Below are 26,245 nucleotides of genomic sequence, written 5' to 3' on the forward strand. Positions count from 1 at the left end.
TACGGAGTTTATTGCAATATTTAACAAGATTTAAGAGTGGAGTGGTGGTGAACCATCAGGGAAGGAAATGGTTAGAATGTTGAGTCATCTCCGTCCCTTTCCGACCAATTCTCTGTCTCGTTCTCTCACTGTTCTCTCTTTTTCCCCGACACAGCAACACAAACTCTGGTCTGGTCTCGACACCTGGAGAAACAGCCCCATCAACGACCTCCGTCTCTGGGGTCCCAACGGCCCTCTCCTCCCTTCCTCTAACTCCACCTCATCCACCTCCCACGGCCTAGTCTCCGCAGCCCCTTCCCTCGCCGACCTCGGAGCTCTCGTCCTCTCAACCCCCGACCCTCTCTCCAAATCCCACATCTCACACTTAGCTTTCTCCCGTTGGCGCCGTGACAACAATCTCCCCGTTGGCTCCATCTCCAACCTCCCTTCTTCTCCCGCTCGCCCTCCCAAACCACTCCTCGTCTGTTCCTCAACTTCTTGTCTCTTTCTTTGATAGTTTTGTCGGAAAATTAAATTCCTTTTTTTGCTTCACTCTCAAAGTTTGGATTTTTATAGTTTTAATCAGCCAATTTTAATTAGTTTTTTTTTTTTATTATTATTGCAGGTTCCGACCAACGAAGTCCCAAGTCCGAAAGACTCTGACCTTCCTCTCAACGCCTATATGCTTCACAACCTCGCTCACATCGAGCTCAACGCTATTGACTTGGCGTGGGACACTGTCGCTCGCTTCTCCCCTTTCTTCGACGTTTTGGGACGCAGGTTCTTCGATGACTTCGCTCATGTTGCTGATGATGAGAGTCGGCACTTCATGTGGTGTTCTCAGAGACTCGCTGAGCTTGGTTTCAAGTTAAGTCATAAAGTTTCAAACTTTGTTTCAAGACAACACCTTTTTTAAAGTCGTCTTCTTGTCTGAAGGTATGGAGATATTCCGGCTAATAATTTGCTGATGAGGGAATGCGAGAACACATCTAAGAATGTCGCTGCTCGGTTAGCTGTTATCCCTCTTGTTCAGGTAAGTGATTCTCATTCAAAGTTTACACCGTTTTATACTCTAGTTTTGGCTAAAAGCACTAATATTAAGAAAGTGATTATTTGTTAAAAAATATCATTTAATATATAACTTCAACCAATTATAAAAAAATCTACACAATATTCAATAAATACAAAAAAATTGCATTGAAATGTTAAAACTACTTATATTGTGAAACAAATTTTTTTTTTTGGTTAAAACTATTTATAATATGAAACGGAGGAGGTACAAGATTAAGGAAGCTTTGAATGCATTTCGTTTTAGCTGAATAATATTAGCATTAAACTCATGCTAGTTTAGCATTACAGGAGGCTAGAGGGCTTGATGCTGGACCTAGGTTGGTCAAAAGGCTGATGGGATTTGGAGATCACAGGACTTCGAATATTGTGGCTAAGATTGCTGAGGAGGAAATTGCACATGTAGCTGTTGGTGTAGACTGGTTTCTCTCTGTTTGTCAAAAGATGAACCGTGCTCCTTGCCCTACTTTTAAAGGTACAGACATACAACTCTTCTCTTACATGCTTACTTGCTCATTTTATACAATCGTCATGAGTATCTTTCCACCCCATGTGCTGTGCAGATTTGATCAAAGAGTATGGTGCTGAGTTAAGAGGACCTTTTAACCATTCAGCTCGGGAGATAGCTGGCATTCCGCGAGATTGGTAAAGAAACTCATCCCAGCAAGACTTTTTTTAATAAAAACTAGCTCATCCAACTGCCTTTTTCTATATGGTTGCACTAAGGAACATTTCAGTTTAGCGTAATACATTAGATTATTTCATGTATCTTTAGGTATGATCCCTCATGTGGCACCGAAGTTGATGAAGGCAGCAACAAACAGGGTGACAAGGAGCAACTTTCTGCGGTATGTTCATTTTTGTTCATGTTCTTGGTGAAGTTTTTATCTTACATCGAAGTTTTATCATGACAGGTGTACGACAGGCTCACTCACATAATCTCAATGGAGAGTGAGAACTCAAGTCTCGAAAGACCATCCAGGGCGTAACTTATTGGGCTCTGGAAGTAGAGATTAGTGCTTTATTGGCTTTGTTGCTTGTGGGTAACTATAATAGTGGAGATGCATTAGAGTTGATCCAGGGAACCTATTTATGTTATGGTCTTGTTAAGATCCAAGATACATTGTTATTATCTTCAATAAAATATTCAAGTTGTGCTTCGTCCAAGTACACCAATAACGCACTTGTCTGAGATATGGCCCTTAGAATTTTTTGTTCTTCTAATTGAATTTTTGTGTACAAGTACAAACATTTTATAAGTGTTTGAACTAAACTTGCATAGGTAAGCTCTTGTAGCCCGTTTACTTATTTGTGGAGCCATCATCATCATCATCTTCATACCTGTGGACATCCAGCTTCCACGTCCCATCATCCATCTGAACCATCCCTCTATTCGCAAGACACCTCCAGACACTCGGCACTAAGTACTTATCCTTCAGAGCATCCAACCCTTTATTAACCAACGAAACATCCCGACCAATCTCCAGCTTAAACACCCCGGACTTGTCCTGCATCCCCGCTATCCCGTGCAGGTATATCTCCAGGTTATGGTAGTTCCTCCAGTTCAGAGACCGTTTCAGGTAAGTCGAGTTCAGCGTGTTGATCTGCAGCACCTCGCCTACCTCTGCATACATGAAGAGCGGATAGTTTGGTGCCACGTCGGGAACGTTTACTATTCTTAGGATGTTTAGTTGTTTGTGCGAGCTGACTACTTTCTTGAAGTCTTGGTCTCCTATTCGAGGGCACCCGAATGCGAAAACTGTGATGGGGACTTGTTTGCTTTGAATACCTGTGTGAATCTTGTTTTGACTGCTGTGGACGAGATCTGCAGCTGCTAGTGTTGACATCACTCCGCCCAAGCTGTGGCCTGTGAAAGTGATGCTTACTTCTTCGTTCTTGTAGACTTCTAGCAGTCTCTTTAGCTCTGCTTGTACCTGAAACCGAAACCAAGACACAAAGCCATTAGCCAGGGCTGCGGGGTCGGGTTATTCGGTTAGTTCGGAATGCGGTTAGTCCGGAATTCGGTTAGTTCGGAATTCGTTAGTTCGGGTCGGTCGAAAAAAATTGTTTGGATCGGTTTTTGGTTAGTTCAGTTTCAACAATATTTTTTTTGGTTTGGCCATTAGTTCGGTTAATTTTCGGTTTAAATTGAATAAAACTCGAATTTTTTTGGTTAATTTCGGTTATTTCGGCTATTTTTCTCGGATTTTGGTTATTTCGGTTCGGAATTTTGGTCAAGATTGGTACTGTTTGAAATTTTTTTACCGAACTAACCGATTGCCGAACCAAACCGAAAACCGAATATTTTTAGTTGCCAAACTTGCAAACCGAAAATCGAACTTTTCGGGTCGGTTCGGCAAGTTTGGGTCGGTTTATACCCGCAGGCCTACCATTAGCAATGTGTTTTCCCCTGGCTGGTAGGGCTTGGAAAGGTCTTTAGACCTGAACAGAATGCAAATGATAAAAGGGTAAGGTGAAGGAAGACCTGTTCACGTGCGCTAGTCGTGTCATAAGGAGACTTAGCATCCGAAGCTGTATAAACATCAAGCCAGCCACTTCCAATACGAGGCACGTGTTTGCGGTCGCTTACAGGGAAAACTTTAACACCTGACTCAAGAGGAAAATCGAAGTCGTTAGCCCATTCATACGGCTGAAGAGTTCCTCTCCAAGCTACAACAATGTCTCTCCTCCCTAGCATCGCCTTCCCCTCGTCTGTAGCGACCGCAATGTAACCCATCCAGTTAGTCTGCACGCGCGAGGCTTTCTTTGACAAAGACTTGACGATGAAACAAAGTGGCATCTTTATAGAAGCTGTTGCATAGATGTACTTGGTCACATTGTACCTGAAGAATCAACCATAGTTTGCCTTTACATCGTCTACACAAAGATGAAACGTTATTTGTGGGAAAGTACCTGATAGGGTTGGCTTTAAGGTAGCCGGTTCGAGCATGGATTTGACTCTTGGAGTAATAACAGTCACCGCAGTATTCGGACTTACGGTCCCAGTTAAAGGCGTCATAACCAACCTGAGCCATCTCGCCATAGTGAATGAGGTAGCGACGTAGGTCTGAGTCAAGTGGATCAAGCAGGCCTTTCCATTTGTTTTGGCCACTTAGCACTTTCCATCTCTTTGGTATGTCTTCCAACATGTTTTGCCTTAGTATTTTTCACAAACCTTTCCTTGTTCTAGCTTTTTTTTTTTTTTTTGGACAGATAAGTGTTTGTTAAGTGTAGGCATGTTACATTGTTAGGGATGAGACAGAAGGAAACTTGTTTCATTAGAACTGTAACAAAATGCAAAACCTGTGACCAAGAGAGCAGCCACGACACTGAAGCTTATATTACCAAGAAACCAAACTCATTTCCCAAAACAAACAAAAAAATGCTGAATGCACTTAGAAAAACTAACCTGACCCTCGTCATTTTTATCTGCTCTATCCTGATAGCTTCAAGGCTATGTACTGGGGACTCCTTTGTGTACGACCCAAGCAAAACCTTGAGGGAACGGTTCAAGAAGTGGCTTCAAACCCATAGCATCTTATATGGAGGAAAGGAGGAGTGGATGCTACGGTTTGGGATATACCAGTCTAATCTCCAGCTGATAGACTACATCAACTCCCTCCACTTGCCGTTTAAGTTAACAGACAACAGATTCGCAGACATGACCAATGCTGAGTTTAAGGCTCATTTTCTCGGTTTGAACACGTCTTCCTTGATGCTAGACAGAGACCAAAGGCCGGTTTGTGACGCACTAGGCAATGTGCCAGCCTCTGTGGACTGGAGGAAAGAAGGTGCAGTGACTCCTATTAGAAACCAAGGAAAATGCGGTATGAAATCTATATTCTCTTACACAGTTCATCCTTAAGATAAAGACATGACCAGAGGTCATTAGTTTAACTGGAAAAGACTCTTGGCCATTGTGTCAGAGATCCCCAGTTCGAGTGACTATTGAAACGAAACTAATATTACATGTTGTGGTTTCGGGTCTGGGGATTACCGAACCTTTTGGTATTCAAATAAAAAATAAAAAAAATAAAGATAAATACATGATTGTGTTGTTTCTTTTATTCTTGTGCAGGAGGTTGCTGGGCGTTCACTGCAGTGGCAGCTATTGAAGGCATCAACAAGATAAAGACAGGGAACTTAGTATCTCTCTCAGAACAACAACTCATAGACTGTGACGTCGGCGCTTTTAACAAAGGATGTAGCGGTGGATTAATGACAACAGCATATGAATATCTCATAGCCAATGGTGGACTAGTCACCGAGGCTGACTATCCATACACAGCCATACAGGGTTCATGTGACCAAGAGAAGTCCCAAAACAAGGTGGTTACAGTACAAGGATACACAAAGGTGGAACAGAACGAGGCGAGTTTACAAGCAGCTACTGCTCAACAGCCAGTATCAGTAGGAATAGATGCTGGTGGTTTTATCTTTCAGCTCTACTCTTCTGGTGTATTCACAGGCTTCTGTGGAAACCATCTTAACCATGGAGTGACTGTTGTTGGATATGGAGAAGAAGATGGTCAAAAGTACTGGATTGTAAAGAATTCGTGGGGAACTGGTTGGGGTGAACAGGGGTATGTAAAGATGGAACGTGGTTATAGTGAAGAGACGGGTAAGTGTGGTATTGCTATGCTTGCAAGCTATCCCACGAAGTGATTCCAAGAATCTCTAGAAGCTTTATAGAGCCTTTTCCCCTATGTATGACAATATGCAATAGCGCAGATTAAAATAATTTTGACTGTGCGAATAAAGTACATAGAGATACTTGAGAACCAAGGTACTGCTAACATGATTCCAAAGATAAAAATGAGATTATAATAGAAACATGTGTTAAGCACATAAGATTCACTTGAAAAATTCATTGATACTTTCTCCTACAAGCATCATGTTTGAGAAGCTGATTCTTTTAACAATAGGTTTGACATTGAGTCTAGTGATACATCATTTAACACTAACATTGAAGATTCACTCTATACTACTAAATCAAAACACATGGAACAGAACGAGGCGAGTTTACAAGCAGCTACTGCTCAACAGCCAGTATCAGTAGGAATAGATGCTGATGGTTTTATCTTTCAGCTCTACTCTTCTGGTGTATTCACATGCTTCTATGGAAACCATCTTAACCATGGAGTGACTATTGTTGGATATGGAGAAGAAGATGGTCAAAAGTACTGGATTGTAAAGAATTCGTGGGGAACTGGTTGGGGTGAACAGGGGTATGTAAGGATGGAACGTGGTTATAGTGAAGAGACGGGTAAGTGTGGTATTGATATGCTTGCAAGCTATCCCACAAAGTGAGTCCAAGAATCTCTAGAAGCTTTATATGTATGACAATATGCAATAGCGCAGATAAAAATAATTATGACTGTGCGAATAAAGTACATAGAGATACTTGAGAACCAAAGTACTGCTAACATGATTCCAAAGATAAAAATGAGATTATAATAGAAACATGTGTTAAGCACATAAGATTCACTTGAACAATTCATTGATATTTTCTCCTACAAGCATCATGTTTGAGAAGCTGATTCTTTTAACAATAGGTTTGGCATTGAGTCTAGTGATACATCATTTAACACTAACATTGAAGATTCATTCTATACTACTAAATCAAAACACATGGAACAGAACGAGGCGAGTTTACAAGCAGCTACTGCTCAACAGCCAGTATCAGTAGGAATAGATGCTGATGGTTTTATCTTTCAGCTCTACTCTTCTGGTGTATTCACATGCTTCTGTGGAAACCATCTTAACCATGGAGTGACTATTGTTGGATATGGAGAAGAAGATGGTCAAAAGTACTGGATTGTAAAGAATTCGTGGGGAACTGGTTGAGGTGAACAAGTGTATGTAAGGATGAAACGTGGTTATAGTGAAGAAACGGGTAAGTGTGGTATTGATATGCTTGCAAGCTATCCCACAAAGTGAGTCCAAGAATCTCTAGAAGCTTTATATGTATGACAATATGCAATAGCGCAGATAAAAATAATTATGACTGTGCATGTGAATAAAGTACATAGAGATACTTGAGAACCAAGGTACTGCTAACATGATTCCAAAGATAAAAATGAGATTATAATAGAAACATGTGTTAAGCACATAAGATTCAATTGAACAATACTTTCTCCTACAAGCATCATGTTTGAGAAGCTGATTCGTTTAACAATAGGTTTGGCATTGAGTCTAGTGATACATCATTTAACACTAACATTGAAGATTCACTCTATACTACTAAATCAAAACACATGTAATATTTATTGCTAATTCAAAAATTTATAGCACACAGTACACATACTTATGAGATGACCTATAATATTAATGAATTACCGTACACGTTTTTAGTCCTCGAAGACATTATAAAATACACCAGAAATTGCATTAAAATAAGAAGAAAAAAGCTCAATAACGTATAAGTAAGCCACAAGCAACTACAAACATGTAGCATGCAGGCTTCATATCCACAAGAACTTAAGAATCAATTGCTTAGAGGGAGATGATGCTGTTTAAACCCATTAATCACTGCATAACATTGTTGCCTTTGATCTTGCCTTAAATTTTCATAGCCACCTTGCAAATTCCTCGATATAAATCCGCCGTTAATAACGTCCCGGTTACCACCAACACCATTGTTATTAACACTAAACCCACCAGATCCACTTGAGTTTACCACTAATCCGTTTTTGTTGTTATTGTTGATTAAACGTTGATGATTATTATCCCAACCAATGACAGGTTGGTTATGAACTAAGCTTTTGTACAGCTTAAGCTCTTCACTGATCCTCCTATACTCCCCATATGAGCCAAGAACCGGATCTTTCTGTCTCCATAGAGCTTCCCATGTCAAAGATTCAGACAGCTTGGTACGATCCTCATCACGTACGGTCCGTACCATTTTCTGTACGTTACTAACACCAAACACTTTGTGAACGGCCTGAAACTCCTTGGTCTTTCGAGCCGGAAAATAAGGGGATAAGATGCATTCATTGTTGCATTTCTTTCGTTGGTGTTTGCATGAAGCGCAGGCTTGATGTGACGATGGGTTATTAGAGATGCTGTTGTTGTTCGTGTTGTTGGTAGAGTTCCTTTGCATCATGTCATCTCCCTAGCCAGTAGTTGAGAATTTGAAAAAAAATTAAAAATATATAAATGTTAGTATCTTAAAGCGTAAAGATTAATTAAACAAAAACTAATATTCTAACCACAAGCACATGTGCGAGCTGAAATATAAATACGTAATATGGTCTTTCAACCATTCTTACTATATTAAGAGAGAAAATGTGCTAAAGTATATAACAAATAATTCATGTTAGTGCTATAGATTATGGGTCACATCTTCGTGTGCACATCTATATGTATGAATGGATGTGGTTGACTAATTGAAGCATGATGAAAAATAAGGATTGAGAGAAAAAATGTATTAAATATTTAAATTATTTAACAAATAATTCAGATTAGTGCTCTATAGATTAGGGGAATCACATCTTCGTGTACATATCTATATGACTATATGCATGGATGAATCACAATTCACAAGAGAAAACAAATGTCTCTTAGAAGAAAAGAGTTTGAGCATAGATTCGAGAAGGGTTACACAAACCTCAAGCCTCCTTTCTTTTCCTTCATTTGTGGGTTAATAGCAACTGAAGATATGTGTTTATATCGATAACAAAGGGCTAGTGTAGTGCATAAAGAGTCTAACGAACATGAAAAGATTGTTTGGTTAATTGAAAGAAAAAGGTGTGTGGATGAATGGTCGATAATGAGATTTTAGGTTGCTCATGTCAAAGGACAATAACAACTTAATAAATCAATAAATAATTTAAGATTTTTTTGTAATCTTATAAAGGAGAAAATATAATTTCAATTAGTTGTTACTATTTTCTCAGTGATTTGAACGAAAATATGTGGATAATCAGAATATGAATATGTTTTCGGTTGCTCAAGAAAAAAAAAAAGAAGAGTTATTCTTGGGTTCACCCCCTAGGGTGAACCTCTAGGTTCACCAACCAATAGAATTTCATTATTTCAAATTCGATATCTTTTAAAAAAGGAAACAAAATATTGGCAAGTTATATTATGTTTTTAAAATAAAAAAGTAAAAAAAAAATAGTAGTTACAGAAAAAAGAATTAAAAAAAAAAAATTTAACGTCGTCAGCAAAACACTAAACCCTAAATCCTAATCCCTAAACCCTAAATCCTAAACCCTAAACCCTTGGGTAAACCCTTGGATAAACCCTAAGCCCTTGGGTAAACTCTAAACCCTTGGGTAAACCCTAAACCCTTGGATAAATCCAAAACTCTAAATAAAAACACTAAACCCTAAAACTTTAAACCCTAAATCCTAAACCCTAAACCCTTGAGTGTTTTAGTGTTTAGTGATTTTGATTTAGAGTTTAAGATTTATCCTAGAGTTTAGGGTTGACCCAAGAGTTTAGGGTTTAGGGATTAGGATTTAGGGTTTAATGTTTTGTTGACTACGTTAATTTTTTTTTTGTAACTAGTACTATTTTTTTTTATTTCTTCTTATCTTTTAATTTTAAAAAGATAATATTAATTTGACAATATTTTGTTTCCCTTTTTAAAAGATATCGAATATGAAATAACACAATTCTATTGGTCGGTGAACCTAGAGGTTCACCCTAGGGGGTGAACCCAAGAATAAGTCAAAAAAAAATATGTTTTCGATAACGATATAAAATAGCCACTCGCGGTGACATAACGAAGGGGTAAGCCCGTCTTTTCGTAGCCAATAACAAACTCTCCGTCGCGCGGTGACATAATGCAGGGGTAAGTCCGTCTTTTCGTAGAAAATAACAAAGTCTCTCCGTCGCTGATTTTGAAATTTAAACTTCACAGTAAGTAGTGTCTGTATCTTTCACCAGCAACAAAGAGAGAAGAGAAAAATCGACGAATAAGAATGAGGGGAGTAGGAGCAGAGAAGAAGATAACTCTGGAGGAATACGTCGATTTCATCAACTCTGCAAAGTCCATCGACTTCACCTGCTCCTACCTCAATCAGGTTCATTTGATTTTCACTCTGATAGAATCTCAATCTCCTCCTCCTCCGAGTTCCAACTTTTCGATTCTCATCTCTGTAGATCCTTCACATTCACGGCTTCCGAAAGCTTCACAAATCCAATAAGGTACGTAACCGCCGATCAATCATCTTCAAATCCGTATGAATTTGATTTGAGAATTTCGATTCTGGTTTTGGTTTAATCGATTCTGCGATTCTGTTAATTTGATTTTGTTTTCTCATGCGTCGATCGATCGATCGGATTGTAACAGAAAACTGTAGGAGAAGCAGTAGGCGCAGTGGATCTACTCGATCTCTCTCGCTCGACTCTCAATCAAACCTCCGTCGCGTCATCAGCTTCCCTAACTCTCGATCAAGTCATAAGCGACATCGAAGCTCTCAAGTGGCAGGAGTGCTGCCTCACCTCTCTCCAGATCATCAGTTCCGATGAAGTCACTCCAGGACCAGCCGTCGCCAGCCCCAAGCAGAAATCGAACAAGAGAAAGATCGGAAACCAAAAGAAGAAGAAGAAAATGCGAAGAGCGTCAGATCTATGAACGAAGCAGCAGCAGCTAATTACTTCCTACGACGACGTAACGACTCTCTGAAAATTTCTAATTACTGTTTGTTAATCTTCCTTTAATCTCACCTTTGAAACAGATCACTATGCAGTATGCATTATACGAGAAATATTAAAAAACAATATCATATAGTAAGCAAAAATATACTATATTAAAAGACCGTCCTCTGACAAAAGAAAACGCACCGTTTTACTGAAGGCGATTTTTTAGGCGATTTTGGCGACTTCAAGAACGACGTTGACGAGGGTTTTTCCGATGGACTCGGCTTCATTGCCGGGATCATCTGAGCTCCTGGACCGCAATCTAGTGATTCAGGTAGGGGATCCAAAGGAATTAAGGCAATCTGGGGTGAAGGATACAGGGAAAGAAGATCTGAAATGGGCTTCAGTGGCGCAAAATAAGAGGAGTCTTAAAAAGTATGAAGTGGAGGTCAAATCGATTGACGGTAAGCATAAGGTGGTGATCCCGGATGCGATTCTCTCTGAAGCTACTCCGCTATGGGAGGATTTTATCGTTGGGAAATTCTTAGATATTGCGCCTCATATTGCGAAAGTTCATATGGTGGTAAACAAAATCTGGAGTTATGGTGATCCAATAGCTAAGGTGGAGGTTTATGATGTCAACGCAACGACAATGAGATTTAAGATACGAAATCCAAAGGTTCGAGAGAAGATAATCAAGAGAGGTATGTGGAACATTGCTGGTGTGCCTATGATTGTGAAGAAGTGGACGCCTAAAACTGAAGAGGAGAAGCAGGAGGAGGAAGCTATTCCGATGTGGGTTCATCTGAGGAAGGTGCCACTACATATGTTCTCGTGGGAAGCTTTAAGTTTCATGACGAGTACAGTGGGGTTCCCAGTTCATTTACATCCAGAGACGTTAGCTTGTTCAAATTTTGAGGAGGCTAAAGTCTTTGTTAATGTTGATGTTTCAAAAATCTTACCAAAAGAGATTGAGTTCGAGATAGAAGGGAAGGAGTTTACAGCGGAGTTTTATTATCCCTGGCTTCCATCTAGATGTAATGTATGTGGAAAATGGGGTCATACGGAGAAGGTCTGTGTGCAGAAGAAACGTGAGAAGAAACATGGGGATAACAGAGTTGTAATGGGAAGTGCTTCTAAAACTAGTGACACAGTTATAAAGGATGGAGAAACTAGGGAGAAGGAGGAAGGGGTACAGACTGAAGACATTGGAATTTTGATGGAGAAGACTCAAGAAGTATCTGTTGCTAAAGGAGTTACCGAGGAGTTAGTATGTACAGAAGCTGTGGAAAATGTATGGTTCTCTCCAGGCAGACTGGGTAGATCGCAATCAAAAACACCGAGAAGGGAGGAAGCTGTAGTTCAGATTTCGGCTTCTAAATACTCTGTATTGAGTGTGGATGATGCAGAAGAGGGTGAGGTTCTACCGACAACTTTAAATGGGGGTGAGGAAGTAAGTATTGAGGAAGAAGGGGAGAATGAAACAAGAGAGGAAGATTTGTTGGAAGACGAGATATTGGAACAGATAACTAAGGAGAATGAGAAAGTAGGGGGCAAAAAGGGGGGGGAAGAGAGTCCAGAAGACTAGAACTCAGGATGTAAATCCGAAGAGTAAAAGGTCTTCTAGGCGTAAACTATAATCATGAAGAGTTTTTTTTGGAATGTGCGCGGATTGAATAAAACTTTGAAGCATTCCATTGTTCGTGAGTGGATTTATAACAAGGAGATGAGTTTTGGGTGTATTTTGGAGACAAGAGTGAAAGAGAGTAAAGCAGAAAAGATTTTGAATACAGTATTTAGTGATTGGTCTTCAATTGCTAACTATGAGCATAGCAGGGGAGGAAGAATTTGGTTTCTTTGGAGGGATATGGTTCGTATTTCTCCAGTCTACAAGACTGATCAGATAATTACAGTGCTGGTGGAACCTAAAGAGGGAGAAGGGTTTTACTGTACCTGTGTCTATGCTAGTAATCTAATGGAAGAGAGAAGAGTATTATGGGAAGACTTAATGCATCATAATAGTTCTGCTAGTTTCAAAAAGAAGGCTTGGATAATTATAGGAGATTTCAATGAGATATTGGAAGGTGATGAAAGCTCGAGGTTTGCTATTACGGGGAGGGTGCCTAATGGGATGAAGGAATTTCAGGAAATGGTTCTTCATTGTCATCTTGCTGATATGGCCTATCAGGGGCCTAAGTTTACATGGTGCAATAAGAGAGAGGAAGGTGTAATATGCAAGAAACTGGATAGAGTTTTACTAAATGAAGAAGCGCTTCTAAGATTCAGAAATGCGTATTCGGTTTTCGAGCCAGGTGGATGTTCTGACCATATGAGGTGCAAAATCCAGCTATGTCCTCCCTGTGAAAAAATAAGGAAACCTTTTAAGTATGTTGATATCTTGTGAATTTACATGTTTTTAACTTCTTATTCTTGCATGGTTTGGTCATTTAGAGCATCATTTAGGCACATTTAGGTTGCATATCATTGCATTTGTACATATCAGGTGTTGGAGAGCACCATGGATGAGTTAGAGGACCATTGGTGGGATTTTCAGAGGCATTTGGAGCTCAAAAAGGAGTGTTTAGAGTGGTCATTGGGCGAGCAAGGCATGGGAGCGACCAGTCCGGAGCGACACCACCAAGTCGCTCTGATCACCCTACTGGAGCGACCTTACTAGAGCGACAGGGAAGAGTCGCTCGCGTATTGATCACCCGGAGACAACGAATCCGGAGCGACCTCTCACAGCGACACAGCGAGGTCGCTCCCGAATCCGGAGAGTGAAAGATGAACACGGATGAAAGCCTTAAAAATCTCTTCTGAAGCTCAAAATTTGTGGAGACACTGGAAATTGAGTTAGCTTTCCAATGGAAGTGGTTTCAAGTCATTTGAAGCTGTATTGGACAAGTTATGATCGATTTACTATAGGTGTATCAATCCTTGCCGGGGACCACTTGAAAGTTGATGGGATCAACCAACTTCCCACTATCTTCCACCCACCTTTCCTTTGCACGATTTTTCCTACTTTTCTGTATAATATTTGCTTTCTTATTATCAAAAGAGTGGGCAAGAAACATCATAATCCAACTTTGTAATAATTTAACTTGTCAAAACTCTCTCTCTTCGAAATATTATTGTTCTTAGTGTTCTTGAGCTGTTCTTCATTGTTCATCATCTGTTCTTGAGTTTTAATTTCGTTTTGCTTGTTTAAATCCTTGTTTATCTTTATTCTCTGTTGTATCTACTTGAATATGCTTCAATCTATTATGAGATTAAGTGTTTTCATGGAGATTAGTGAGTAGTTTCCTTAGGAATTCATGGGTTAGGGAGATTAGAGGAACTTAGTGAAGATCTATGGTGTTATTGTATTAGATCCTTGTATGAACTTGCTTGTTGAGTATTTTTAATGCTTGTTTAGTCTTGATCACTCTAAACCTGATTTCTAAACACTTCTCATCAGACATGATTAGATGAAGTGTTTGAATCAACTCAACTAAGCTCTAGTGAGATTAGCCAAGGACACTTGATGTTAAAATTGCTAGATAGTTATTAAACTTGAACTTAAAGATTGCTTGATTGAATTAAGCCAAAGACATTTGATGTTTAATGATTTCTAAGCAAATGGACATTTACCTAGACATAGGACTTGTCTAAAATTGTGTTTAGACTTAAGAGATTACTTTGATTGAAAGCTTGTCACCTAGATTGGATCTTAGTTACTTGAAATCAATTCCCTTAGCCCATGGATTCACTTGTTTATATTTCTAGGATATTAGTTTGTTACAAATCATCTATCTTCTTGTTTGCTTAGATTAGGAAGGTTTGTGTATTCTTGGTGTTATAAGTCTCTAGTTCTCTGTGGATTCGATCCTAAAATGCTACAATGACATACCATTCGATTGTGGTATTGTTGGCACATTAGGTTAATTGGTGTGTGCTTAAACGCGTAATCAATTTGGCGCCGCTGCCGGGGAACTAGTGGATTTATCATTAGGATTTCAATCTTTCTTGAGACTAAGCTTTATTTTCTTATGTTTTGTTTTGCTTTTGTATAGCTACTAATCTTTTATTCTAGATTTTCTCTTTTGTAGTGATGGCTTCAAGCTACTTTGAGAAGCCACAAGAAGAGGATGACACATTTGAAGATCACATTGAAGATGAGCCCTATGTGTTTGTGGAGCCACCACCCTTTGATATACGCATACTCACACCAGACCAAAGGGATGAGTTGCATCGGCTTCAGAGAATGAAAGAGAATCGGGACAAGACAAAGAGAAACCTAGCACAACTTATCCGGATACACCTCATTAGGGACCGAGCAGAGTTTGAAGAAAGGGAGGTTACCCAGTATGAGTTAGATGCTGCTTGTGCCCTTAATGAGGTAATGTATTGGGCTCCACCACTCCAACTGGAAGGTATAGAAATTTCCACTTTAAAACTTCAACTCGAGGAAATATGCTTGCCTTGTGGTGAGAATAATATCTCTGGTCTTAATTCTCTTGTGCTCATGAATGAATGTCTTGATCTGATATGTGAAACTAAGAAACTAGATGAGTTGAGAATAGAAAAGCTTGTTAGAGATCATATTGAAGTTTGTTTTGACAAGAGCTATCTATGTGCTTCATTTGATCTTGAATCTGAGTTTTTCATTCTTGATGAACCTAGACCTCTTCTTGAACTTCCTGATTTAGGGGATGAACTTGATGTGGATAAGCTCTTGCTTGAGATAGAAAACCCCCATGCTGAAAACTATCATGAGAATGTGAACATTGTGTATTATTTGATTGATGGAGATAGAGTTGACTACTTTGTTAAAACCTCATTTGAACATGTAGTTGATTTTGTGTTTCCACCTAATGCTTTTGATTCTCATGATCATCTGAACCTCAAGGAGCATTTCATAACTCATGTCATATCTTTAGTGAAGCTCTTTGAGGAAAAATCTGTCTATTTTCTATGGACAGTAGTGTGCTCCTTTGCATACTTGGTTCCTTGTTCTTGGAGGAGAAGGACCAAAGGTGCATTGGCTCAGCCTTTTGATACTTATGATTAGCAAGCACACAAAGTCAAGCTAGAGACTTAAAACAAGCTCACTTGGGAGGAAATCTCAAGAGTATCCTTTGTATATATGTGTGAATGTTTTTAATAAATTGTGTGAACTATCCTTGTTTGTGTGTTTGTTTGTGTGAATTGTGTGTGATTTCAGTTTGGAAGGTGCTCAGGAAAAGGAAAGGATTCAAAAGAGGCTAGGAAAGAAACACAAGTGCTGTGGAGACATGCTCATAGCGACATATCCATAGTGACATGCTCAAGTCGCTACAGTCACAAGGTAAGTACTCTAATCCGGTTTAAATTCTCTCCACATCTCTAGTAATTTTTATTTTACTTATCATGTAAACCACTCCAAATTCAAAGTCACACAAGAGACTGTGTGATTCGAGTGTGGTGGGGGTAGTATAAAAACTGATCATTTTGCTTGTTTTTATTTGGATGATTTGCATTTGACATATCTAGCACTTTGCATCTGTGTGGATTTTAATGATTTGCATTTTGGATTTTTTTTGTGGTTTCTAAATTAAAAAAAAAAAAAAAATGTGAGTTTTGAATTATGCATAGGGAGCCATGATTGAAATTGCCATGAAAAGAACATATCTACAAGCATCTCTCGAGCCTTGAAAACTCTTTTTGAAACATGTTGCTCATATGATATTGACATTGTTCTTGAAACCAATTACAAACTGAACTTGGGCATAATGAATTTAATCTCTCTTGCATATGGGCACTTGCATACTTGATCATGGATTTCATACACATTTGGGTTATCTTATTCCATTTATTATCCTTTGATTAACCCAAATGGCACTCCCCTACCCTTAAACCCTTGCCATTCTTTGAAACCAATATTGATTTGTTGAGTGAGGTCTCTTATTGATAGCTTGTCATGTGCAAAATCTTGAGAGTATTGGGAGCGACATATGTTTGTTCTCATCTATTGCTAGCATAAGATCCTCATTTGAACTAGCATCTAGGATGGTGAGTGAGTTTGTGTGTTTTTAAGTTGTTATATCTTGGGTTTGAGAAAAGAGAAAAAGATCAAAGAGTGTCAATAAGAAAAGAAAACCAATAGGAACCAAGAAAATAAAAGAAGAAAAACTCTTAAGTGTGTCAATTAGAATTCCCCAAAGTAAAAAAAAAAAAAAAAAAAAAAAAAAGAATGAAAAATCATAATGGGGAAAGAAAAAGAGTGTCAAGTTCTTAGTTGGTTGATCATGTAAAAAAAAAAAAAAGAGAGAGTTCACTTGGTGAGAAATGTGAGTGAAGTGTATATACTTGGGTTTTGAAATATAAAAGATGGGTAGAATTTGTAATCACTTAGGAAGAAGAGTAGAATGATGAGAATGAGCTATGTATGCATGAATTGCTCCTAGTCTTAGATAAATTTTGCATAATGATCATGCTCCTTGTTCTTGAGTGATTGCCACCATTAAAAAGATTGTATTTGAACCTTTCTTTTTATTCATAAAAGACCATTAATCTACCAAGCCAAGTGATTGAGATCATGTGCCCATTTGTGAGAATCCACCTTGTGTGTGTGTGTGAATGAATGTGAGAATTGGTTGAAGTTACTTGTTGATAGATGAGCATTGCACTTTGTATAAAGAAATAAAAAGAGGTTGATAGGCATTGAGAAGCTAGACTGATAAAAGAATGACCAATGATTGTTTGCTATGATCATTTGGAATGTTGTAGAAGAGCTAGGATGTGTGTCTTTTGGCTATGAGCTCCCTTTTTCAAACTTCTTCCTTCTTAGGACTTGAAAGTTTACTTGAGGACAAGTAAAGGACTAGTGTGGGGGAGTTGATATCTTGTGAATTTACATGTTTTTAACTTCTTATTCTTGCATGGTTTGGTCATTTAGAGCATCATTTAGGTTGCATATCATTGCATTTGTACATATCAGGTGTTGGAGAGCACCATGGATGAGTTAGAGGACCATTGGTGGGATTTTCAGAGGCATTTGGAGCTCAAAAGGAGTGTTTAGAGTGGTCATTGGGCGAGCAAGGCATGGGAGCGACCAGTCCGGAGCGACACCACCAAGTCGCTCTGATCACCCTACTGGAGCGACCTTACTAGAGCGACAGGGAAGAGTCGCTCGCGTATTGATCACCCGGAGACAACGAATCCGGAGCGACCTCTCACAGCGACACAGCGAGGTCGCTCCCGAATCCGGAGAGTGAAAGATGAACACGGATGAAAGCCTTAAAAATCTCTTCTGAAGCTCAAAATTTGTGGAGACACTGGAAATTGAGTTAGCTTTCCAATGGATGTGGTTTCAAGTCATTTGAAGCTGTATTGGACAAGTTATGATCGATTTACTATAGGTGTATCAATCCTTGCCGGGGACCACTTGAAAGTTGATGGGATCAACCAACTTCCCACTATCTTCCACCCACCTTTCCTTTGCACGATTTTTCCTACTTTTCTGTATAATATTTGCTTTCTTATTATCAAAAGAGTGGGCAAGAAACATCATAATCCAACTTTGTAATAATTTAACTTGTAAAAAAACTCTCTCTCTTTGAAATATTATTGTTCTTAGTGTTCTTGAGCTGTTCTTCATTGTTCATCATCTGTTCTTGAGTTTTAATTTCGTTTTGCTTGTTTAAATCCTTGTTTATCTTTATTCTCTGTTGTATCTACTTGAATATGCTTCAATCTATTATGAGATTAAGTGTTTTCATGGAGATTAGTGAGTAGTTTCCTTAGGAATTCATGGGTTAGGGAGACTAGAGGAACTTAGTGAAGATTTATGGTGTTATTGTATTAGATCCTTGTATGAACTTGCTTGTTGAGTATTTTTAATGCTTGTTTAGTCTTGATCACTCTAAACCTGATTTCTAAACACTTCTCATCAGACATGATTAGATGAAGTGTTTGAATCAACTCAACTAAGCTCTAGTGAGATTAGCCAAGGACACTTGATGTTAAAATTGCTAGATAGTTATTAAACTTGAACTTAAAGATTGCTTGATTGAATTAAGCCAAAGACATTTGATGTTTAATGATTTCTAAGCAAATGGACATTTACCTAGACATAGGACTTGTCTAAAATTGTGTTTAGACTTAAGAGATTACTTTGATTGAAAGCTTGTCACCTAGATTGGATCTTAGTTACTTGAAATCAATTCCCTTAGCCCATGGATTCACTTGTTTATATTTCTAGGATATTAGTTTGTTACAAATCATCTATCTTCTTGTTTGCTTAGATTAGGAAGGTTTGTGTATTCTTGGTGTTATAAGTCTCTAGTTCTCTGTGGATTCGATCCTAAAATGCTACAATGACATACCATTCGATTGTGGTATTGTTGGCACATTAGGTTAATTGGTGTGTGCTTAAACGCGTAATCATATGTTAATGCCATGGGCAGTGTCTCATCATTCCTGCCTATGGTTAAAGCTTATTGGGATACTACGGTGGAGTTATATCAATCTACTTCAGCCATGTACAGATTTTCAAAAAAGTTGAAGAATTTGAAACCGCTAATTAGAGAACTGGGTCGTGAGGAGTTGGGAAATTTAACGAAAAGAACTAAGGAGGCTTATGCTGTTTTGTGTGAGAAGCAGACTGCTACTCTTGCCAGTCCGTGTGATGTATCTATTCAAGAAGAAGCTGAAGCTTATGGAAAGTTGCTACATGTAGCAAGTTTGGAAGAGGATCATCTAAAACAGAAAGCTAAGCTGCATTGGCTGGAAATAGGGGATCAAAATAATAAAACCTATCATCGAGCTATCAGAACGAGGCAATCTCAGAACCTGATAAGGGAAGTTAGATGTCAAGGAGGGAATATAGTAAGTACTCATGACGAAGTTAAGAAGGAGGCAGAGAGTTTTTTTAAGGAGTTTCTCAATCGGTGTCCAGCTAACTATCAGGGTACTTCAGTAGAAGAACTACAAGAGTTGATTGCATTTAGATGTTCTCCTGATGATTGTCTGTTATTGGAGGCAGATGTTTCAGAAGAGGAAATCCGGAAAATTCTTTTTGCGATGCCAAATCACAAGTCTCCTGGTCCAGATGGGTTTCCTGCAGAGTTCTTCAAGACAGCGTGGTCAGTGATAAGGAATGACTTCATTGTCTCAGTGCAATCAGTATTCAAGTATGGGTTCCTCCCTAAAGGAGTAAACTCAACAATCCTAGCTTTGATTCCCAAAAAACTGGACTCTCTTGAGATGAAGGACTATAGGCCGATAGCGTGCTGTAACGTTCTCTACAAGGTAGTCTCGAAACTCTTGGCAAACCGCTTGAAGAAATTCTTGCCTCGAATGATTCAAGAGAACCAGTCAGCATTTGTGCAAGGGAGACTGCATATGGAAAATGTTCTATTAGCATCAGAGCTTGTCAAAGACTATCATAAGGATACGATCAGTCCAAGGTGCGTTCTGAAGATTGATATATCAAAAGCCTTCGACTCGGTGCAATGGTCATTTGTATTGGGAAGCTTGAGAGCTCTTGGGTTCCCAGAGAAATACATACACTGGATAGAGCTATGTATCACCAGTCCTTCTTTTTCAGTCCAAGTAAATGGTGATTTGGCGGGTTATTTTCAAAGCTCTAGAGGACTCCGTCAGGGATGCTCGCTCTCGCCGTACTTGTTTGTACTTTGTATGAATGTGTTATCTCTGAAACTGGACAAAGCGATGGTTGAGAGGAAGTTTAAGGTCCACCCGGGTTGTCAAAAGCTTTCTCTTACCCATCTCTGTTTTGCAGATGATCTAATGGTCTTCGTAGAAGGCTCCAAGGATTCTGTGCAGGGTGCTCTTTCCGTATTTGAGGAGTTTGAAGTCTGGTCGGGGTTAAGTATAAGTGTGGAGAAATCCACAATATACATGGCTGGAGTATCAGTCGATGAGAAGAGGAGTATTTTGACGAACTTCAAGTTTGCGGAAGGTGAACTACCTGTACGTTACTTGGGGCTTCCACTCATGACTCAAGCTATGAGAACACAAGACTACTACCCTCTGTTGGAGCACATAAAAAGTAAGATCAACTCTTGGACATGCCGATATTTGTCATATGCAGGCAGGCTACAACTCATAATATCTGTGTTTGTTAGCATTGTCAACTTCTGGATTTCTGTATTTCGCATTCCAAGTAGTTGTATAAAGGAGGTGGAGAGTATTTGTTCAGCATTTCTATGGACAGGGCCAGTTCTTAAAACTTCAAATGCTAAGGTAGCTTGGAAGGAGATCTGTTGCATTAAGAGTGAAGGAGGCTTGGGGATTCGGGATCTGAGGGAAGTAAATAAGGTATATGGACTAAAGTTGATTTGGAGGTTGTTAACTGGTGATTCATTATGGGGTAAATGGGTAAGAGGTAATTTATTGAAAGGGAAGAGCTTTTGGGCAGTGAAGTCAAATCCACAAATGGGTTCTTGCATATGGAGGAAGATTTTGAAGCTAAGAGAAGTGGCTAAACTGTTCTATAAGAAAGAGATTGGAAATGGGAGACATTCTTCTTTTTGGTACGATCATTGGTCTGACAAAGGTGTACTCTCTGAGCTGCTGGGTGATAGAGGAGTCATCGACTTGGGTGTTGGGAAAGATGCAACGGTGGAAGAGGCTGTATTGTGTATTCGGAGAAGGCGAAGGCATCGCTCTAGTGTCCTTAATGATATTGAAGCTGAGATTCGAGAAATTAGCAGCAGGCTTGACCCTGAGGTAAATGATGTGAGCACTTGGAAGGGTAAAGCGGGATACAAGAGGAAGTTCTCCACACAAGAAACTTGGATGCTGTTGAGAGGAAGTTCTCCTTTATGTTCTTGGGCCAGTGGGATATGGTTTCCTCAAACTACTCCCAGATATGCGTTTATGGCGTGGTTAGCCTCTAGAGACAGACTATCAACAATGGATCGAGTGGTTAAATGGAGTCATGGAGTAGATTCAACTTGTGTGCTTTGCCGTTCTACGCAGGAGTCAAGGAATCATCTGTTTTTCGAGTGTGATTACACATCCAAACTTTGGGAGTCTATGGTAAAAGGTATAATGGGTAATTATTTTACCAAGCATTGGTCGGAAATTATGGAGTTTATCAATGAATCATCAAGGGAGAAGAGAATTCTGTTCTGTATAAGATATGCTTTTCAAGTAGTTCTGTATGCGGTTTGGAGAGAGCGAAACAAGATCAGGCATGGTGACAAGCTGTTGCCATTAGGGGTGCTTAAAAGATTGCTTGATAAAAGTATTAGAAACAAGTTCAGTGTGATGCGGAAGAAAGGTATCAAGGGAGCAGGAGAGTTAATGCAATTTTGGTTCCAAAATAGTTTGTAAAAGGGTGATGTTTTCTTAAGGTATACATAAAGAACAGGATGCATTTATGTAATAAGGCTTTTTTTGATGAATAAATTTAACATTCTTTCAAAAAAAAAAAAATATATATACTATATCTCATCACATTTTTAGTGTTATCATTAGTATTTCTTTGGGGGATCACATAGAATTTTGATATGAATCACTGAATACGAGTAGTATTTGCAAGCAAAACGAGGCTCATAAATTTTTATATTTTGATAAATAACTTTATTGAAAATTTTGTATATTTTTAATAACTATATTTTCTTCATCATTAGATTTTTAGATTCAATAATTTATATTTTAAATTGAGAAAATATATATTTGGATTCTGAAAATCACAATAAATATAAACAGATTATTTTCTGATTATTAACTTAAAACCATAGTAAACATAAAATATGAATATGAATGTGAGCCAACTTCTCCCATGCCTCCATGGCATAGAACAATCTCCTATGGGCCTCTCAAATCTCATATACCCTCATTGCTTTAATGAAATATAGAAACCCGATTTTGTCATTTTCTATTTTTGAAAATAATAAATAATAATTTCAAAATTTTAAAATTTCGAAAAAATTTGAATTTTTAAAAATTTCAAAATTTCAAAATTTTAAAAATTTTGGATACCACATTATACCGTATAGTATTACTTAGTTGTACTGGATTATACTTTGTTATACTAGGTAACACTAGTGTTTAGTTATACTGAGTTATATTGGTTATACCGAGTTATACTGGTAATACTGCGTAATACTGACACTTAGATATACCGAGTCCGATTGAGTTATACTGTGTAATACTGACACTTAGGTATACCGAGTCCGATTGAGTTATACTGAGTTATACTGGTTATATTGCGTACGACTGAGAGTTAGTTATACTGAGTTAGACTGAGTTATACTAGTAACACTACGTAATACTGAGTACTACTAAGTTAGTTATACCGAGTTTGACTGAGTTAGTAATACTGAGTTAACCAGAATTCAGATCTGAACATTAAATAAATAAAAACACGAAAATGACTTAAAAGAGAGAGCAAGAACAATAAGAACCCTAAATCATAGAAAACCCTAAATCTCCTTTAACAACCTAGAATCAGAAATCATCCAGAACCAAAAACCCTAAATTGAAGCATAAACCCATAAATCCTCATCGTATTAACTCGTTGTTGTTCTAAACGGATCTGAACCGCGAGTAGAAAAAAATGCCATTGATGTCATCTTCATCACCTTCGACATTTGTTGTTGCTGGCTCCATCACCTGTGATGAAAAGATATAAGAAAGAACCGCAGAGAGAAGGGAGAAAAGATAGAAGAAAGAAATCGCAGAGAGTGACGCTCGAGACGAGAGAAGAGAGAAAAAAAAAGTAGGAATAAAATAAAAAAGAAGTGTCAACTTCTATTATCTTTTTGTTATTAGGGTTAGGGGTAAATATGTAAAATACTAAGCTTTAGAATTAAAAATATATCAAAATAATATTAAAAATAGAATGGGTCCTTGAGAGATTGGTCTTTCACATTTAGGGGTATGAGAGGAGATGTTTCTATAAGGCTTCGAATGGTAAAGCAGTTCAAGCGGGACATGCGGGACAGATCAAGCAGATCATGCAGATCAAGCAGGACAAGTGCAGATCAAGTGAGACAAGTGCAGATCAAGCGGATCATGCAGGAGAGAAGCATATCAAACCGATCAAATAATTTATTATAACTTATGAATGACAAAATTAGTTCAAAACTACATATCATATATTAAAACAATAAAAATTACACCTTGATATCTAAACAAATATCTTAGATGTTATAGTATCGGCTGAAATGTCTGTAAATGTTTTATAAGATACTTATACTTCTTTTATTTTCTTTTTAGGTGATCAAGATTTTCTTGAAAGAACCGGTAGGTTACACAAATATTGAACTTTTGGTCAAATTTACCACCGGAAAACTCTCTACCAGTGGGTGTAAGATATTTGAAACGGTAATTAGTCATGAAAATTATTTGATCGTACAACTCAATAAATACACGTTCTCGGTTGAGATGTCTTTTAAAATTGTCTTCTTTCAATAGATTTACAAAATTTCAATCATTTACCTATATATTAACTATTTTAAAACATAAAAAAATATTAACTACTTACCCCATGATATTTATGTAGGAAGATTTATATCTTCTTCCTTTGAAAATGTGTTTGCGATTGAACGTCATGCTTATAATTTTAAAACAACACAAACATTATTAGTGTAAACTATATAGTTTGAGCTAATCATTGTACATTATTTATAAAATCAGATAAATATATTTTAAAGTTAAGTGTTTGTAACAAAACTATTTATTATCAAAAAAAAAAAAAAAAACAGATCAACACCACCAAATGTTAGCGGATGACATCTGCATGCAGATCTCCTGCTTTTTCCATAAAAAGACAAAAATATTGAACTGCATGCAGATCTCTCGACTCCCGTTTAAACTGCTTTTGCAAACAGAAAAACGTGAATGGTAAATGCATTGCGGGAGAACTGCACTTGTTCTGCCCTTCCATTCATAACCTGAATATCAAAAGCGTTCATAATGAATATATGTGCGCGCGGAGAGCATAGTCTCGACTACGCATCCAAAACATCTTTAAGATCACGACAAAGAATCTTTATTTCAAAAAACACCCAATAAAGCACTATTAGAGCACCTCCAATGAAGTTCTTCCCATTGAAACCTTTAAAATATGTATTATGTATATAATATACATATATATATACATAATACATATTTTAAAAACTCCAATGGGAAAAACCTCCATTGGAGGTGGTCTTAAACAATCTTCAGTCTCCTCTTATATTATCTCTCGTGCATGCATTTCATGTTTTGGAATCAAGATGAACAAGAGAGAGACATCTTTTGTTTCTGGAACTCTGAAGGTAATTTCACATCGGTGGCTAATCCAAGAATCTCAAATAATCGAATGAGGTACCAGGTGATATCTATCTGCCACCACTCAAAGCCATGCCTCGCTGATGTTTCAAACGCATGGTGGTTGTTGTGCCAACTATCTCCCATCGTAAATAAGCTTAGCCACCTTCATTATAATCACAAGACCATATAAAGATATTATCATCTGTTATTTTTCGAGACTAAGCAAGATATTAAAATATTCACATATAAAATATAGAGTCTTGTAAAGTTGTAATTATATTACCAAACGTTACGAGATGTGTCTTTAGTCTTCCAGGACCTCGAACCCCAAAAATGACCGACTGAGTTTACGAGCCATATCACATGGTACCCGATCGTAACTCCAATTCCCTACCATAAATTATTAATTATATATAATTATTATTGAGTTTATCAATTTTCATTTGAATACCTACAAATTAGTTTGCAAAAATATGTGTATTTACCCCGACTGAGTTTACAAGACGTGGAAACCAATTGTCTTTCTGTAGAACCATTGCTGCTTCAAGTCCATCACGTTGTTGCGTCTTCCACACAGTTACAACAACAAAAATAAGTCATAAAAAAAAGACGTACGAGGGATGCATGCATATACGTTACGTTACCTTATATTTGATGTAACGAGTGTCAAATATCCACAAAACATGGCTGACATAACCCTTCGGTAGGGCTCTGTGGGTCACGGTCTGTATCTGTGAACTGGTGATGGAACCTATGTATGCTCACAATAATTTTTCTATTCACAGATCCAGAGGATTAAGAGCATGTTCATTAGTGTATCTTAACACCGTAGCTTAGGAAAATTAGGTTTAAAAAAAAATATTAAATGGAATTAATACAAAAGGCGTAGCTTAAATAACATACAGAAGGAACGCCCCTTGGTCGCCACGCGTCGCATCGCAATTGGAGAGACAATCGGTGTCGCTTGCGTTTCCTCTCTCTCCTTCTTCTCTTTCATTCTTTCGTGTTCTCTTTTCCTCTCCGGCGATATGGCGATTTTTCTCCTTTCCGGTGGATCTTCTCAACGAGACGGTGTATGTGTGGGTGGGTCATGTCGACGCTGGAAGACGGTGTCATGTCTATCTGTTGCTCTCGTCGGGGTAGAAAAACGGCGAGATCTCTCTGTCATGGTGGCTGTCCGAGATGAAGGAAAACAATTATTGTTGCTTCACCGGCGAATCGGAAGGTAAAGAAGCATGATGCATGTCTTTGATTGTGTTCCTTGATACTGTATCTTAAGAAGTAGAATCATGTTTGAATAATTCAATTAAGCTTGTCTTTCATTGCGTTTCTTGATCGATAATAAGAAGCATGATGC

General features: G+C 38.2%; 6 protein-coding genes across 7 annotated transcripts; 4 read left to right on the forward strand and 2 right to left on the reverse strand.

Moving 5' to 3' along the window:
- The first annotated feature begins 23 nt into the window (after positions 1 to 23).
- Positions 24 to 2,207, forward strand: LOC106365710 (uncharacterized protein HI_0077). The gene is made up of 7 exons (XM_013805186.3): positions 24 to 460; positions 605 to 846; positions 916 to 1,012; positions 1,339 to 1,522; positions 1,611 to 1,692; positions 1,823 to 1,895; positions 1,962 to 2,207. The coding sequence occupies exons 1-7, from the start codon at positions 68 to 70 to the stop codon at positions 2,034 to 2,036; spliced, it is 1,146 nt and encodes a 381-aa protein (XP_013660640.1). The 5' UTR covers positions 24 to 67; the 3' UTR covers positions 2,037 to 2,207.
- On the reverse strand, positions 2,077 to 4,196 carry LOC106365713 (phospholipase A1-IIalpha). The gene is made up of 3 exons (XM_013805189.3): positions 3,961 to 4,196; positions 3,533 to 3,890; positions 2,077 to 2,981 (listed from the first exon to the last, which is right to left on the reverse strand). The coding sequence occupies exons 1-3, from the start codon at positions 4,194 to 4,196 to the stop codon at positions 2,349 to 2,351; spliced, it is 1,227 nt and encodes a 408-aa protein (XP_013660643.1). The 3' UTR covers positions 2,077 to 2,348.
- On the forward strand, positions 2,980 to 5,849 carry LOC106365707 (ervatamin-B-like). Its single transcript, XM_022707495.2, has 2 exons — positions 2,980 to 4,874; positions 5,126 to 5,849. Exons 1-2 carry the CDS (start codon positions 4,301 to 4,303, stop codon positions 5,710 to 5,712), a joined length of 1,161 nt encoding a protein of 386 aa, XP_022563216.2. The 5' UTR covers positions 2,980 to 4,300; the 3' UTR covers positions 5,713 to 5,849.
- Positions 5,850 to 6,048: 199 nt separating this feature from the next.
- Positions 6,049 to 6,894, forward strand: LOC106362549 (KDEL-tailed cysteine endopeptidase CEP1-like). The gene is made up of 2 exons (XM_013802430.2): positions 6,049 to 6,353; positions 6,603 to 6,894. The coding sequence occupies exons 1-2, from the start codon at positions 6,049 to 6,051 to the stop codon at positions 6,892 to 6,894; spliced, it is 597 nt and encodes a 198-aa protein (XP_013657884.2).
- LOC106365465 (LOB domain-containing protein 2) lies at positions 6,168 to 8,755 on the reverse strand. The gene is made up of 2 exons (XM_013804889.3): positions 8,657 to 8,755; positions 6,168 to 8,161 (listed from the first exon to the last, which is right to left on the reverse strand). Exon 2 carries the CDS (start codon positions 8,150 to 8,152, stop codon positions 7,535 to 7,537), a length of 618 nt encoding a protein of 205 aa, XP_013660343.1. The 5' UTR covers positions 8,153 to 8,161; positions 8,657 to 8,755; the 3' UTR covers positions 6,168 to 7,534.
- A 1,116-nt stretch (positions 8,756 to 9,871) lies between these two features.
- BNACNNG66650D lies at positions 9,872 to 18,239 on the forward strand. Of its 2 annotated transcripts, XM_048765613.1 has the most exons (4): positions 9,872 to 10,079; positions 10,159 to 10,203; positions 10,349 to 10,669; positions 14,727 to 18,239. In XM_048765613.1, exons 1-3 carry the CDS (start codon positions 9,978 to 9,980, stop codon positions 10,631 to 10,633), a joined length of 432 nt encoding a protein of 143 aa, XP_048621570.1. In that variant the 5' UTR covers positions 9,872 to 9,977; the 3' UTR covers positions 10,634 to 10,669; positions 14,727 to 18,239. The 2 variants fall into 2 exon arrangements, with proteins under 2 accessions (XP_048621570.1, XP_013660644.1); XM_013805190.3 differs by lacking the exon at positions 14,727 to 18,239 and having other exon boundaries at positions 10,349 to 10,779.
- The last annotated feature ends 8,006 nt before the right edge of the window (positions 18,240 to 26,245 follow it).

This window comes from Brassica napus, chromosome C8, assembly GCF_020379485.1.
Source record: "Brassica napus cultivar Da-Ae chromosome C8, Da-Ae, whole genome shotgun sequence".
NCBI lineage: Eukaryota > Viridiplantae > Streptophyta > Magnoliopsida > Brassicales > Brassicaceae > Brassica > Brassica napus.